Genomic DNA, 17620 nt, shown 5'->3' on the forward strand with positions numbered 1-17620 from the left:
GAAGGTAGGCTAGCCAGTAACATTAGGAATGATAGTAAAAGTTTCTTTAAATACATTAAAAACAAACGGGAGGCAAAAGTAGACATTGGGCCGCTCCAAAATGACGCTGGTAATCTAGTGATGGGAGACAAGGAAATAGCTGAGGAACTTAATAAGTACTTTGCGTCAGTCTTCACAGTAGAAGACATGAGTAATATCCCAACAATTCAGGAAAGTCAGGGGGCAGAGTTGAATATGGTTGCCATCACAAAGGAGAAAGTGCTAGAGAAACTAAAAGGTCTGAAAATTGATAAATCTCCGGGCCCAGATGGGCTACATCCTAGAGTTCTAAAGGAGATAGCTGAAGAAATAGTGGAGGCGTTAGTTATGATCTTTCAAAAGTCACTGGAGTCAGGGAAAGTCCCAGAGGATTGGAAAATCGCTGTTGTAACCCCACTGTTCAAGAAGGGAACAAGAAAAAAGATGGAAAATTATAGGCCAATTAGCCTAACCTCAGTTGTTGGCAAAATTCTAGAATCCATCGTTAAGGATGAGATTTCTAAATTCTTGGAAGTGCAGGGTCGGATTAAGACAAGTCAGCATGGATTTAGTAAGGGGAGGTCGTGCCTGACAAACCTGTTAGAGTTCTTTGAAGAGATAACAAATAGGTTAGACCAAGGAGAGCCAATGGATGTTATCTATCTTGACTTCCAAAAGGCCTTTGACAAGGTGCCTCACGGGAGACTGCTGAGTAAAATAAGGGCCCATGGTATTCGAGGCAAGGTACTAACATGGATTGACGATTGGCTGTCAGACAGAAGGCAGAGAGTTGGGATAAAAGGTTCTTTCTCAGAATGGCAACCGGTGACAAGTGGTGTCCCGCAGGGTTCAGTGTTGGGGCCACAGCTGTTCTCTTTATATATTAACGATCTAGATGACGGGACTGGGAGCATTCTGGCCAAGTTTGCCGATGATACAAAGATAGGTGGAGGGGCAGGTAGTATTGAGGAGGTGGGGAGGCTGCAGAAAGATTTAGACAGTTTAGGAGAGTGGTCCAAGAAGTGGCTGATGAAATTCAACGTGGGCAAGTGCGAGGTCGTACACTTTGGAAAAAAGAATAGAGGCATGGACTATTTTCTAAACGGTGACAAAATTCATAATGCTAAAGTGCAAAGGGACTTGGGAGTCCTAGTCCAGGATTCTCTAAAGGTAAACTTGCAGGTTGAGTCCGTAATTAAGAAAGCAAATGTAATGTTGTCATTTATCTCAAGAGGCTTGGAATACAAAAGCAGGGATGTACTTCTGAGGCTTTATAAAGCACTGGTTAGGCCCCATTTGGAGTACTGTGAGCAATTTTGGGCCCCACACCTCAGGAAGGACATACTGGCACTGGAGCGGGTCCAGCGGAGATTCACACGGATGATCCCAGGAATGGTAGGCCTGACATACGATGAACGTCTGAGGATCGTGGGATTATATTCATTGGAGTTTAGGAGGTTGAGGGGAGATCTGATAGAAACTTACAAGATAATGAACGGCTTAGATAGGATGGACGTAGGGAAGTTGTTTCCATTAACAGGGGAGACTAGGACGCGGGGGCACAGCCTTAGAATAAAAGGGAGTCACTTTAGAACAGAGATGAGGAGAAATTTCTTCAGCCAGAGAGTGGTGGGTCTGTGGAATTCATTGCCACAGAGGGCTGTGGAGGCCGAGACGTTGAGCGTCTTCAAGACAGAAATTGATAAATTCTTGATTTCTCGAGGAATTAAGGGCTATGGGGAGAGAGCGGGTAAATGGAGTTGAAATCAACCATGATTGAATGGTGGAGTGGACTCGATGGGCCGAATGGCCTTACTTCCGCTCCTATGTCTTATGGTCTTATGGTCTTATGGGAACATCTAAAGTTATTGGATTAACTGCTGAACCTCCTCACTACATTAGGGTTAAAGGTAAATCCCAAGAAAGCCCAGATTATGAGACGACAGGTCTCTTACTTGGGTACAATAGTGACTGAGGGAAAGCATGAGATAGAAAGGCAGCGAATCGAATCTGTAACGCGCCTTCCCTTACCAAAGGACGTGAGCTCCCTGCGCTCCTTTCTGGGCTTAGTGAGGTACTGCCGCAACCACATAGACGGCTTCGCCACTAAAGCCGCTCCCCTGTCCGAACTTTTATGGAAAAACACCCCGTGGGTCTGGACTGCGCGACACACACAAGCAGTCTCAGACCTCAAACAATCCCTTGCACAAGTCCCTGCCTTACAGGTATCCAACCCTGAACTCCCCTTTGCCCTTGAACTAGCTGCCGTGCTCCTCCAAGAACGGCACGGACGACTCAGCCCAATTGCTTACGCTTCCCGCATACTAACTCCAATTGAACAAAGTTTTTCGGTGTGCGAAACCCACTTATTATCAGTTTTCTGGGCAGTGCACCGCTTTAACTACACAGTCGGCTTGAACCCCCTCACTATACTTACAGAACACACCCCCATACAACTACTGCTGAACGGCCGAATTAAAGATGGGACGATTAGTCAAAATCATATTGCACAGTGGACACTCATGTTACAGGGTCGAGACATTGCGGTCAAACAGACCCGGGTCCCCACATTCCTGGCAGACATCCCAACCTACGGCGGGGAGCCCCATAAATGCCAAGTTCCGGCAATAAAAGACACCAAGGGGCCATTTTTGCCAAAACAAAAGGGGGGAGGAGCCAGGGGAATCGGCCAAACCCAGGCTCAGGACAGTTAAAAAAATTTTGTAGATGGGTCATCCATGGTGGAAGAGGGAAACAGGAGGACAGGATGTGGGATATACGTGGAAGACCGGGAGTATGGCATAATTAAAGTAAAGGCCCGCCACCGCACCTCCCCACTTGGGAACATAAGGGCGGATGAATTAGCCAAACAGGTGCTAGAGAGCGGAAATTTTGGCAACCAATAGTTACAGAGCGAATTGAAGCTGTGACTGTTGCCAGACCAAGGTTGAAGACCTAAAACAAGCCCAGAGCAGTGACCAGGACCTGAAACAAATTCAGGAAGGGGCAAACCCCGCCTCCTTTGAAAAATGGCGAGACGCAATATCGGTACAGGATGGGCTTGTCCTTAAGGACGGCCTATATGTGGTCCCAACCAGGGACCGTAACCAAATCATTTTCCAAACCCACCATGTCCAGGGCCATCAAGGGGCAGGAACCACAAGTGAGCGAATCAAAGGATTGTGTTGGTGGCCAAACCTAGAATAGGACGTGCGGCATTACATCGATAATTGTATCATCTGTGCACAGAATAATCCTGATAAATATGCCCACAAAGGGGAACTGAGGCATACTCGCCCTGTGGAAGGTCCCTGGACAAATCTCCAGATTGACTATATTGGTCCCCGACCGCCCGGAGTGGGAGGTTACAAATACATCCTGGTCATCGCAGATACTTTTAGTAAATGGGTGGAAGCTTTTCCAACCCGCACTAACACAGCCAAGGTCACGGCTGACATCCTAGAGCAGCACATATTCACTAGTTGGGGCCTTCCCAGCAGCATCGATTCGGACCAGGGCACTCACTTCACTGCCCAGGTAGTGCAACGCGTAATGGAATTGTTTGGGATAAAGCAACAATTCCACATTGCTTACCACCCCCAATCTAGCGGTGTAGTAGAGAGGATGAACCGTACCCTCAAAGATATGACCCGTAAGAGCGTTCAGCAGAACAATCACTCCTGGAACAAAGTCCTTCCCTTCGTATTAATGATAGTGCGCAATTCCGTATCTAGTTCCACCAGATTCACCCCCCATGTCCTCATGACCGGGCGACCTATGCGAGGAATTGAACCTTTACTCGGGCTGGATCTGTCCGGGCCCGAAGTCACGGCCATCACCCACGAAAATGCCGTGAGAGCCATCCTAGAAAACATACAGGCCGCACAACAGGCTGCAGCCGTTAAGATAGGCAAACGGAAGCAGCAAAGTAAGGCCTATTTTGATGGTAAGGTAAAACCCATCGAATATGAGGTTGGGCAACAGATAATGCTCAGAGTCTTCCAGCCTGGAACGTTCTTATCCCCCAAATATGCCGGACCATATCCAGTGGTGGATAAGGCCAGCCCCTCGGTATACAAGGTCATGGTAGACCACAAGAAAGCCGGGTGGTATCATGTGAACCAAATGAAGTAAGGAGTCTCACAACACCAGGTTAAAGTCCAACAGGTTTATTTGGTAGCAAATACTGTGCTTACCCCAGTCCAACGTCGGCATCTCCACATCATAACCAAATGAAGGCATTCGGCTCCCAGCAAAATTTTCACCAATACCATGTCACCCTGGAAGGAGTCTTTGAGTCACAAGGAAGCCGCAACCCTCACCCCACAGCACCGGACCTAAACCACGGTCCACAATCTGTACCCCAGGTTATCAACCCCCACCCAGTATCCCCAGGAACAGCACACGCAACCTCAGTCCCTGCCCCAATTTACAGGGCTTCAGGAATAAAACCCCGGCCCAGGGGACCCTGATGGAAAGGATGGGGAACCCACAAACCTTACCCCCTGTGGCGCCCCTGGTACCGGGACTCCCAGAACCATTTGACCCGGCGCTCACTACCAGAGGTGGTAATGCAGTGAGTACCCGGCAGCCAAGGCCCGCCCACATAGGTTCCCTCCACTAAGAAAGAATCAGGACATCACAGTCCAGATTGTAAATAGCTTTATCCGTCCACTCCACGCATCTCCCAATTGAAAAGGGTTTCTTATCTGCCCACATTATACTGCGTCATAATTTTCCGACACACCACAGTTTGATTGTGGGATGAAGAATCTATTGTTATACTGTGCCATAGTCCTCCAACAACAAGGACACATGCCACATACCCAACATTTTATTTTCACACTCTGCAAACTCCTTACCCCACTCAACCCCATCAACACTGATTGCTGACCAACCCTTCGTATGACACTATTGGGTCTTTATTATTCCTTTAGTTATTTCTTCGTTTTTTTTAAAAAAAGAGGAGTCATACGACATTCTAGTAAAGAAAAGGAAAAGGGAATTAGGTATTAATAAGAATGAACAGGTGCTACCTTGATCTTCTCCAGAATGAACTACATACTTCTCTGTTATCTGGGACTTCTTGTCTCAGACCGAACCACAGACACCACATCAACCAAAGACCAGAAGATCAGCCTACGATACCCCGGATATATGTGGTTCACCCCACGCCCGATGGAAGAAGGAATTTCTGCAAAAACTTGGACTCAACAAGGGCCATCCGACATCAGGAGAGGCTCTACAATCAAGAGCCTTGTTCAGCCACTATACACTGAACCCACTATAGACTCTTCCATCTATATTTAATATGTATAGTCACTTGTCACTTTGTACTGTTTATTGTTTTGTATTTACCCGATTGATGTATTGTTTCTTATTGTTTTTTTAAAATTATTTTACTTCATTTAAATTTGTTGGTACTATTGTGGGTTAGGGATGATACTGTCAACCCCAGATTCGGGGTACTTGCTTGTTGAGATGGTTTGGTGAGAATTGTGTGATCCGGTTCGCTGACGCTCATTGGATCAAGAGGAGGGAACGTGGTGATATAAATAGGGCCTGGTTTTAAGGCTGATAAAATTGGATATCCTAAATTAAAGAATTGGGCATATTAAAATCAAACAGTCAAACCTCAGGCAGGCCAATTGTACAAATACACAAACGTGCCTGCGCCTGACCCATCAACCACCCATCAAAGGTCGTTACCATCTACTGCTACTTAGCAGGAGATCATTGCACCTCATTGAAATGCACCACTATACACTGAACTACTGTACACTGAGCCACTATACACTGAGCCACTATACACTGAGCCACTGTACACTGAGCCGCTATACACTGAACCACTATACACTGAATACACTGAACCCCTGTAAACTGAACCACTGTACACTGAGCCACTATACACTGAGCCACTATACACTGAACCCCTATACACTGAACCACTGTACACTGAACCCCTATACACTGAACCCCTATACACTGAACCCCTATACACTGAACGCCTATACACTGAGCCACTATACACTGAGCCACTATACACTGAACCCCTATACATTGAACCACTGTACACTGAACCACTATACACTGAACCACTATACACTGGACCCCTATACACTGAACCACTGTACACTAGCCACTATACACTGAACCCCTATACACTGAACCACTGTACACCGAGCCACTGTACACTGAGCCATTGTACACTGAACCCCTATACATTGAACCCCTATACTGAACCCACTATACACTGAACCCACTATACACTGAGCCACTATACACTGAACCCACTATACACTGAACCACTATACACTGAACCCACTATACATTGAACCCACTATACACTGAGCTACTATACACTGAGCCACTATACACTGAGCCACCATACACTGAACCACTATACACTGAGCTACTATACACTGAGCCACTATACACTGAGCCACCATACACTGAGCCACTGTACACTGAACCCCTATACACTGAACCCCTATACACTGATCCCCTATACACTGAGCCACTATACACTGAGCCACCATACACTGAGCCACTGTACACTGAACCCCTATACACTGAACCCCTATACACTGATCCCCTATACACTGAACCACTATACACTGAACCACTATACACTGAACCACTATACACTGAACCCCTATACACTGAACCCCTATACACTGAACCACTGTACACTGAACCACTGTACACTGAACCCCTATACACTGAACCCACTATACACTGAGCTGCTGTACACTGAACCGCTGTACACTAAACCACAATACACTGAGCCACTGTACACAGAATCATTGTATACTGAACCACTGTACACAGAACCACTGTACACAGAACCACTGTACACAGAGTGTCGAGATGGGAACGTTGAACTTTTAATGCAAGCGTGAAACAGCAGCGTGTTGTAATGAGACAGGAGGTTACTCGGGGTCTCGGCCAACAGAAGGTGATAACCGATAGCGGCACAGGGCTGACTGTAAATTCGAATCAGTTGCTTCGTCCATTGTAAGCTGATATTTCTGTTTATCTATCTGCTTTATTTGCTCTCTATTTAGCTGCCAAATCAACACTGCTTACAGGTATTATTATATAACCTAAAAAGCATTCTTTTACTGTACAAGCTGAAATTGATAGCTTAGTATGAAATGTTCTGGAGATTGACTATTGCCACCTCTGTCTCCTAGATACATGAAACAGCACAGAAACATGTACAGGCCAATCATACATAACAAGGAGGAGCAATTTAACCATAAAAACTGAGCAAATTTGGGTCAGGTGTTGAGGTTAGTCTTAAAAATCAGATTCCTGACTCCAACCATCCCCTTCTGGTTTTAATGGGGGGTGAGTCACCATCTACTGTAAGGAGGTGGCTCGGCTTTTCAAATAAACATAGAAACATAGAAAATAGGCCATTCAGCCCACACCACCATTCATTATGAACATGGCTGATCATGCACTCTCAGTATCCCACTCCCACTTTCTCTCCATACTCCTTGATCCCTTTAACCACAAGGGCCACGTCCAGCTCCCTCTTGAACATACTTAATGAACTGGCCCCAACAGCTTTCTGTGGTAGAGAATTCCACAGGTTCGCAAACATGAGTGAAGAAGTTCTTCCTCATCTCAGTCCTGAATGGCTTACCCCTTATTCTTAGACTGTAACCCCTAGTTCTGGACTTCCGCAACATTGGGAACATTCTTCCCGCATCTAGTCTGTCCAGTCCCATCAGGATTTTATATGTTTCTATGAGATCCCCTCGCATTCTTCTAAATTCCAGTGAGTACAAGCACAGTCAATCCAATCTTTCTTCTTCTGTCAGTCCTGCCATTCTGGGAATCAGTCTGGTAAACCTTCATTGGACTCCCTCAATAGCAAGAATGTCCTTCCTCGGACTAGGAGACCAAAAGTGCACACAATACTCAAGGTGTGGCCTCACTCCTACAAGATCATCTCCAAACTTCGTGGCCTGGGGCTCGGTTCCTCCCTCTGCATCTGGATCCTAGACTTCCTAATCCACAGGCCACAGCCAGTAAGGATAGGCAACAACACCTCCTCCATGATCACCCTCAACACTGCTGCTCCATAAGGCTGCGTCCTCAGCCCCTTACTATTCTCTTTATAAACCTTTGACTGCATGGCCAAATTCCCCTCCAACTTGATTTTCAAGTTTGCTGATGACACCATCGTTATGGGTTGGATTTCAAACAATGGCGAGACGGGATACAGGAAAGAGATGGAGAATCTGCTGAACTGGTGCAACGACGATAATCTCTCCCTCAATGTCAACAAAATGAAGCAGATAGTCATCGACTTCAGGAAGCGTAGTGCAGAGCATGCCCCTGTCTACATCAGTGGGGATGAAGTAGAAATGGTCGAGAGCTTCAAGTTTTTAAATGTCCAGATAACAAAGAACAAAGAACAAAGAACAGTACAGCACAGGAAACAGGCCCTTCGGCCCTCCAAGCCTGTGCCGCTCCTTGGTCCAACTAGACCAATCGTTTGTATCCCTCCATTCCCAGGCTGCTCATGTGACTATCCAGGTAAGTCTTAAACGATGTCAGCGTGCCTGCCTCCACCACCCTACTTGGCAGCGCATTCCAGGCCCCCACCACCCTCTGTGTAAAAAACGTCCCTCTGATATCCGAGTTATACTTCGCCCCTCTCAGCTTGAGCCCGTGACCCCTCGTGATCGTCACCTCCGACCTGGGAAAAAGCTTCCCACTGTTCACCCTATCTATACCCTTCATAATCTTGTACACCTCTATTAGATCTCCCCTCATTCTCCGTCTTTCCAAGGAGAACAACCCCAGTCTACCCAATCTCTCCTCATAGCTAAGACCCTCCATACCAGGCAACATCCTGGTAAACCTTCTCTGCACTCTCTCTAACGCCTCCACATCCTTCTGGTAGTGCGGCGACCAGAACTGGACGCAGTACTCCAAATGTGGCCTAACCAGCGTTCTATACAGCTGCATCATCAGACTCCAGCTTTTATACTCTATACCCCGTCCTATAAAGGCAAGCATACCATATGCCTTCTTCACCACCTTCTCCACCTGTGTTGCCACCTTCAAGGATTTGTGGACTTGCACACCTAGGTCCCTCTGTGTTTCTATACTCCTGATGACTCTGCCATTTATTGTATAACTCCTCCCTACATTATTTCTTCCAAAATGCATCACTTCGCATTTATCCAGATTAAACTCCATCTGCCACCTCTCCGCCCAATTTTCCAGCCTATCTATATCCTGCTGTATTGCCCGACAATGCTCTTCGCTATCCGCAAGTCCAGCCATCTTCGTGTCATCCGCAAACTTGCTGATTACACCAGTTACACCTTCTTCCAAATCATTTATATATATCACAAATAGCAGAGGTCCCAGTACAGAGCCCTGCGGAACACCACTGGTCACAGACCTCCAGCCGGAAAAAGACCCTTCGACCACTACCCTCTGTCTCCTATGGCCAAGCCAGTTCTCCACCCATCTAGCCACTTCTCCTTGTATCCCATGAGCCTTAACCTTCTTAACCAACCTGCCATGTGGGACTTTGTCAAATGCCTTACTGAAATCCATATAGACGACATCCACAGCCCTTCCTTCATCAACCGTTTTTGTCACTTCCTCAAAAAACTCCACCAAATTTGTAAGGCACGACCTCCCTCTTACAAAACCATGCTGTCTGTCACTAATGAGATTGTTCCGTTCTAAATGCACATACATCCTGTCTCTAAGAATCCTCTCCAACAACTTCCCTACCACGGACGTCAAGCTCACCGGCCTACAATTTCCTGGGTTATCCCTGCTACCCTTCTTAAACAACGGGACCACATTCGCTATCCTCCAATCCTCAGGGACCTCACCCGTATCCAAAGAAGCGACAAAGATTTCCGTCAGAGGCCCAGCAATTTCATCTCTCGTCTCCCTGAGCAGTCGAGGATAGATGCCATCAGGCCCTGGGGCTTTGTCAGTTTTAATGTTCCCTAAAAAACCTAACACTTCCTCTCTTGTAATGGAGATTTTCTCTAACGGGTCAACACCTCCCTCCAAGACACTCCCGGTTAACACGCCCCTCTCCTTCGTGAATACCGATGCAAAGTATTCATTTAGGATCTCCCCTATTCCCTTGGGTTCTAAGCATAATTCCCCTCCTTTGTCCCTGAGAGGTCCGATTTTCTCCCTGACAACTCTTTTGTTCCTAACGTATGAATAGAATGCCTTAGGATTCTCCTTAATCCTGCCTGCCAAGAACATCTCGTGACCTCTTTTTGCCCTTCTAACTCCCCGTTTGAGTTATTTCCTACTCTCTCTGTATTCCTCCAGAGCTCCATCTGTTTTCAGTTGCCTGGACTTAACGTACGCCTCCCTTTTCATTTTAATCAGATCCTCAATTTCCCTGGTTATCCACGGCTCTCGAATCCTACCTTTCCTATCTTTCCTTTTTACAGGCACATGCCTATCCTGCAGCCTTATCAATAGTTCCTTAAAAGACTCCCACATGCCAGACGCGGACTTACCCTCGAACATCCTCTCCCAATCAACATCCACCAATTCCTGCCTAATCCGGCTATAGTTAGCCTTCCCCCAATTTAGCACCCTGCCTGTAGGACAGCACTCATCCTTGTCCATTACTATCCTAAAGTTAACAGAGTTGTGGTCACTATTTGCCACATGTTCCCCTACCGAAACTTTGACGACCTGACCGGGCTCATTTCCCAGAACTAGGTCCAGTATAGCCCCCTCTCTAGTCGGGCTATCTACATACTGTTCCAAAGAACCTTCCAGTACGCATTTTACAAATTCCTCCCCGTCCGGACCCCCAGCTCTAAGCACTTTCCAGTCTGTGCCAGGGAAATTAAAGTCCCCCACTACAACAACCCTATTTTTTCTGCACCTATCCAGAATCTCCTGACATATCCTTTCCTCCACTTCCCGTGGGCTGTTGGGTGGTCTGTAGTACACCCCCAGCATAGTGACTGCACCCTTCCTGTTTCTGAGTTCCACCCACAGCGACTCAGTACATGACCCCTCTAAGTTGTCTACCCTCTGCACCGCGGTAATATGCTCCTTAACTAATATCGCTACTCCCCCACCTTTTTTAGCCCCTCCTCTGTCTCGCCTAAAACACTTATACCCCGGAATATTCAGCTGCCAGTCCTGTCCTTCTTTTAACCAAGTTTCCGTCACCGCAACCACATCCAAATTCCGCATAAGCATTAAGGCCCTAAGTTCGTCTGTTTTATAAATCGGACAACATGTCCTGGTCCCCCCGTGCCGACACTATAGTTAAGAAAACCCCCCACGCCTCTACTTTCTCAGAAAACTAAGGAAATTTGGCATGTCTGCTGCAACTGTCACCAACTTCTACAGATGCACCATAGAAAGCATTCTTTCTGGTTGTATCACAGCTTTGTATGGCTCCGGTTGTGTCCAAGACTGCAAAATACTACAAAGGGTCGTGAATGAAGCCCAGTCCATCATTCAAACCAGCCTCCCATCCATTGACACTGCCTACACTTCCTGCTGCCTCGGAAAAGCAGCCAGCATAATCAAGGACCCCACACACCCCGGACATACTCTCTTCCATCTTCTTCCATTGGGAAAAAGATACAAAAGTCTAAGATCATGTGCCAACCGACTCAAAAACAGCTTCTTCCCTGCTGCCATCAGACTTTGGAATGGACCTACCTTGCATTAAGTTGACCTTTCTCGACACACTAGCTATGACTGCAACACTACATTCTGCACTCTCTCCTTTCCTTCCCTATGTACGAAATGCTCTGTCTGTATAGGTGCAAGAAACAATGCTTTTCACTGTATACTAATACATGTGACAATAATAAACCAAATCAATACTAAATCAAATCAAATCAAACCTTGCTATATAACTACAGCAAGACATCCATAGAACCATAGAACCATAGAAAATTACAGCTCAGAAACAGGCCTTTTGACCCTTCTTGTCTGTGCCGAACCATTTTTTGCCTAGTCCCACTGACCTGCACTTGGACCATATCCCTCCACACCCCTCTCATCCATGAACCCGTCCAAGTTTTTCTTAAATGTTAAAAGTGACCCCGTATTTACCACTTTATCCGGCAGCTCATTCCACACTCCCACCACTCTCTGCGTGAAGAAGCCCCCCCTAATATTCCCTTTAAACTTTTCTCCTTTCACCCTTAACCCATGCCCTCTGGTTTTTTTCTCCCCTAGCCTCAGCGGAAAAAGCCTGCTTGCATTCACTCTATCTATGCCCATCAAAATCTTATACACCTCCATCAAATCTCCCCTCAATCTTCTACGCTCCAGGGAATAAAGTCCCAACCTATTCAATCTCTCTCTGTAACTTAGCTTCTCAAGTCCCGGCAACATCCTTGTGAACCTTCTCTGCACTCTTTCAACCTTATTTACATCCTTCCTGTAACTAGGTGACCAAAACTGTACACAATACTCCAAATTCGGCCTCACCAATGCCTTATATAACCTTACCATAACACTCCAACTTTTATACTCGATACTCCGATTTATAAAGGCCAATGTACCAAAGGCACTCTTTACGACCCTATCCACCTGTGACGTCACTTGTAGGGAATTCTGTACCTGTATTCCCAGATCCCTCTGTTCAACTGCACTCTTCAGAGTCCTACCATTTACCCTGTACCCTGTACGTTCTACTTTGATTTGTCCTTCCAATGTGCAATATCTCACACTTGTCTGCGTTAAATTCCATTTGCCATTTTTCAGCCCATTTTTCTAGTTGGTCCAAATCCTTCTGCAAGCTTTGAAAACCTTCCTCACTGTCCACTACACCTCCAATCCCTCCTCCTATACTCAAATCAACATGCTATTAGCTAGGAGATTTTCACAGTGACTTCAATGTAGTGTTAATGTAAGCCTACTTGTGACCCTAATAATTACCTTAAACTTTAAAACTTTAGCTTTCCTCACTGCCTGCTGTATCTGCATGCCAACCTTCAGTGACTGTTCCACCATGACACCCAGACCTAAACTGCCACCATTCAGATAATAATCTTTCTTCCTGTTTTTGCCACCAAAGTGGAGAACCTCACATTTATCCACATTATATTGCATTTGTCAACTATTTGCCCACTCAGCCAGCCTGTCCAAGTCACCCTGCAGCCTCTTAACATCCTCCTCACAGCACACACTGCCACCCAGCTTAGTATCATCTGCAAATTTGGAAACAATGCGTTCAATTCCTTCGTCCAAATCATTAATGTATATTGTGAACAGCTGGGGTCTCAGCATTGAACCCTGCGGTAGCCCACTAGTCACTGCCTGCCACTCTGAAAAGGACCCGTTTATTCCCACTCTCTGCTTCCTGTCTGCCAACCAGTTCTTTATCCATGTCAATATATTACCCCCAATACCATGAGATTTAATTTTGCTCACTAATCTCTTGTGGGGGACCATTCAAAAGCCTTTTTGAAGTCCAGATATACAACATCCACTGGTTCACCACTGTACATTCTATTGGTCACATCCTCAAAAATTCCAGAAGATTTGTCCAGCACGATTTCCCTTTAGTGAATTCATGTTGACTTGGAGCGACCATGTCACCGCTTTCCAAATGCTCAGTTATTATATCCTTTAAAATTGTCTCCAGCATTTTCCCCACCACCAAAGTCAGGCTAAATATTATAACAAGGCTGTAATTCTCAATGGGATTCTATCTTCTGCATTTAACTATGGATGTCCTTAGGAATATTAGCAGCTACATCCAGGCAAGGGCTGCTGAACCCGGGAGGTGAATGCCTTTACAATGACCTGCTGGATCCAGCATGCCTCCCAGGCACCCGCCTACCGTTGGACAATCCACATTCCTTTCCAATCTCACACTGATCTACCCCACAACCCTCCACCCTCCCCTGAGCCTCCCATACAGACTGCAGGCCTCTGTTTCTCCTCCCCCACCCCAGGTCGCTGACCTAATTGCCACAAGACCCTTGTGACCTCTCCACAGACAAATATCCCCAGCCCAACAATGACATAATCCCAGGTCAATGATTAATCCTCATTCCATAGGCCCCCATTCGCCGCATCCCCACATGATGGGGACATGAGGTCTCCAATCCCACTCTCTTAGACAGTCCCTCAGAGTTGAGGGTGACTTGCTTCCACACTAACAATGAGTGCTCAGGTAACTAAGGAATCCAATGAGTCCAATATCTGTCACAGGTGGGGCAGAAGGTGATTGGAGGAGCGAGTAGGTGGGGTACCAGAGTTGCCACATGCTCCTTTCGCTGTCGACACTTGGCTTCAGCTTGCTGTCAGCGATGTAATTTGAGGTTTTCAGCTCCTTCCCAGATGCTTTTCCCTCACTTTGGACATTCTTGGGCCAGGGCTTCCCAGGAGGCTTTGAGGATGTCCTTGAAGCATTTCTTTATACACTGCTCTCCTCGCTCTTCATACACTGCTCTCCTCGTTAAGGTCTTGTTCTTTACAACACTGCTCTCCTTGCTCTTTATACCCCAATCCCACCCAGGTAGCTGACAGTTCTCTGATAGCCACTACTGATCTACCAGCTTCACCATGAGGCCTTCAAACACTCTGTCTCACAGGAACCCTGGAATCCACACTGCACAACACCTCCCCCCAACCAGGATCAAACCCTGATCAACCCCCAAACCCCATTGAAACCCCTCTGACCTCCAATACCACCCAACCTCAGATTGGCTCCACACCACCGACACAAGGTGAGTGCACTTTGTACTGCCCCCCAACCCAACAAGAAGCCAAACCTGTAAATGACAAATGCTCTTATTTTAATTAGGAAGAAACTTAATTTGTCTCAATCTGAAATATATCTGATGTTTCAATTAATTTGATACAAGTAATTCAACACTTGAAATTTATGGAAAAACACCTATTCATTTCACAGCAAAGAAATTGTATCCTCTATAAGAGGTGAAAAATACCTCCCGAAAATCTTGTTCAAAATGTCGCAGTTGCAAGCATTGTTCAAGTTTGAGGTGATGTTTTGACCAAAACTGGTCGAAGGCATTTTCAGTTTCATCCAATTGTATCAGTAACCTATCACAAAGAGAATTTGGGGATACAAAAGAATTAGAACTTTGTGCCTCAGTGGGTATAGATTAAAAAAATACCTTAAATTATTAAATACTTCTATAAAAGTTCCTTTTTAAACAAAATATTAAGCATAAAATTCTGAATAAAGCAACACCATTGTCCTGTTCACTTCTTCCTCTCTCTTGCTTGACAGGGATTCCCTTGAAGTGCCCAGATAAAGGCAAAATACTGGGGATTTTGCCCAGTATTGGAATCCGAAACGGAAACAGAAAATCTGGAGAAACTCAGCAGGTCTGACAGTATCTGTGGAGAGAGATTAGAACCAACGTTTCAAGTCTGGATGATTCTTTAGCTCTGGTGAAGGGCACTGCCAGGTGGACACTTCCAGAGTGCCAGGGGAAGTGCCAAAGGGGCCGTCACCTGAGGAGGTGGATCCTGAGGCGGCCGGGGTATGAGACAATCATAATTGGGTCATGAGGGTGGGTTATGAAGAGAGTCATGCCCTGATGCTGGCGATCTTTTTCGGGGAGGGAGTGGGTAAACATTTCTTCAGTGAGGGTCGGTGGGGGGGGGGGATCCGATGTTCATGGGGGGATTGGGGGGGGGGAGTGGGTGAGGGACGTTCCCAATTTCAATTTTGAGTTGGGGTGCCCTTTAAAAAGATGCCTGATCTCAGTGCAGCCAGGCTTTTTGGCGTGTTTAGACCGGTCCCTCTCAGAACCAGTGCAAAACTCACCACTCTTCCAAGAAGTGACTTAAGTGTGGGAAAATTGGAATCTGATTCATTTTGGCGTGCCCAACGTGAATCGCACTGGTTTTCCTGCCTCAGACTTGTAGTAATCTTCTGGGAAAATTCCATCCCATATCTTAAAAAAGTGCATCCTTGTGACAATATCCAACCTCTACTCCACTCTGTCCCCCCAAGTGCTTCCCCATACTCAACCCACTTGTTATCTACTCTCCAATACAGTTCTATTATAAACTGTAATCCAAAGGCACTGGGGGCATGGGTTTAAATCCCATCACAGCATCTTGTGGAATTTAAATTCAGTCTATTTATAAATTCAATTAACTAAAAATCTGGAATTGAGAGCCTGGCTCTATAATGGTGCTGTGAAATTATCATAGACTGCGGTAAAAACCCATCTGGTTCACTAATGTCCTTTAGGGAAGGAAATCTGCTGTCCTTACCTGGTCCGGCCTACATGTAACTCCAGACCTACAGCAATATGATTGATTCTTAACTGTTCTCTGAAAGCATCTAGCAAACCATTCAGTTCAAGGGCAATTAGAGATGGACAACAAATGTTGACCTTGACAGTGATTCCCATGTTCCATGAATGAAAAATAAGACCACACATTCACTATTGATTTAAAGATGTTCAAAATTGCATTTTAAAATAAAAGATTTGCACTTCCCCTATCTGCCCAAATGACTACGGTCCAACAAGAAGCCGCTTTCCCAGGCTTTGACAATATCACCAGCAGTAATGTGTGCACAGCTTCAGAGCTGTTATAATGAATCAAAGGGTTAAATTGTGTTCCTTTGATTTATCCCCATGACTTTGAGAATTAAAGTTCTTAGCCCCTGAAGACATATCTCATTCAATTTAATGATAATACATTACCATCTGAAATTAAAACTTGTTTGAATTTCTTCATCATTATGGAATGGCTACCAGCTTATACAGAAATTACCAAGAGTTCAAAAGGAATTTAGATCTATTTCTGATTCAGAAAAGACTAAATGATCGAACTATACAGGATTACATTGGTTATACAGAAACAGGCCATTCAGCCTAAACAGTCCATGTTGGTGTTTATGTTCCACTCGAACCTCCTCCCACCTTTTCTCATCTAAATCTTCCATTGTAACCATCCACTCCCTTCACCTTCATTTGTGTGTGTAGTTTCCCCTGAAATGGGTCTATACCACTTGCTTCAATGGCAGTGAGAGAGCATTTCTTCTGAATTACCCACTGATTTTTTTTTTATTGGGATGTGGGTGTTTCTGGCTGACCAGGTAAGGATGGCAGATTTCCTTCCCTAAAGCACATTAGTGAATCAGATGGGTTTTTACGACAACCGACAATGGGTTCACGGTCATCATCAGACTTTTAATTCCAGATTTTCTTTAAATTCAAATTTCACCATCTGCCATGGTGGGATTCAAACCTAGGTCTCCAGAGGATGATCCTGGATCTCCAGAGGATTATCCTGGATCTCCAGAGGATTATCCTGGGTCTCTGCATTACTAGTCCAGTGACAATCATAGGATCATAAAATCCTGTAGTGCAGGTCTGCACTGACCACAATCCCACCCAGGTCCTATTCCCATAAACCCATGCATTTACCCTAGCTAGTCCCCCTGACACTAAGGGGCAATTTAGCATGGTCAATCCACCTAACCCACACATCTTTGGACAATACCATCACATCACTGCCTCCCCTCTGACTATCATATTGATGGCCCCCAGTTATGCGCTTTCCCAATAGGGGAAACATTGTTGTATCCACTCTATCAACACCTTCCCATAAT

The 17620-nt window shown here is 45.7% G+C and overlaps 1 protein-coding gene across 1 annotated transcript in view; it reads right to left on the minus strand.

The window, feature by feature from the left end:
* mcf2l2 (MCF.2 cell line derived transforming sequence-like 2) overlaps window positions 1-17620 on the minus strand; it is a 334271-nt gene that overhangs the window by 178498 nt on the left and 138153 nt on the right. Inside the window, exon 9 of the mRNA XM_078207045.1 lies at window positions 14970-15084. Within this exon, the coding sequence (XP_078063171.1) occupies window positions 14970-15084 (115 nt within the window). The remainder of the gene's footprint in view (window positions 1-14969; window positions 15085-17620) is intronic.

Source organism: Mustelus asterias, chromosome 3 (genome assembly GCF_964213995.1).
Source record: "Mustelus asterias chromosome 3, sMusAst1.hap1.1, whole genome shotgun sequence".
NCBI lineage: Eukaryota > Metazoa > Chordata > Chondrichthyes > Carcharhiniformes > Triakidae > Mustelus > Mustelus asterias.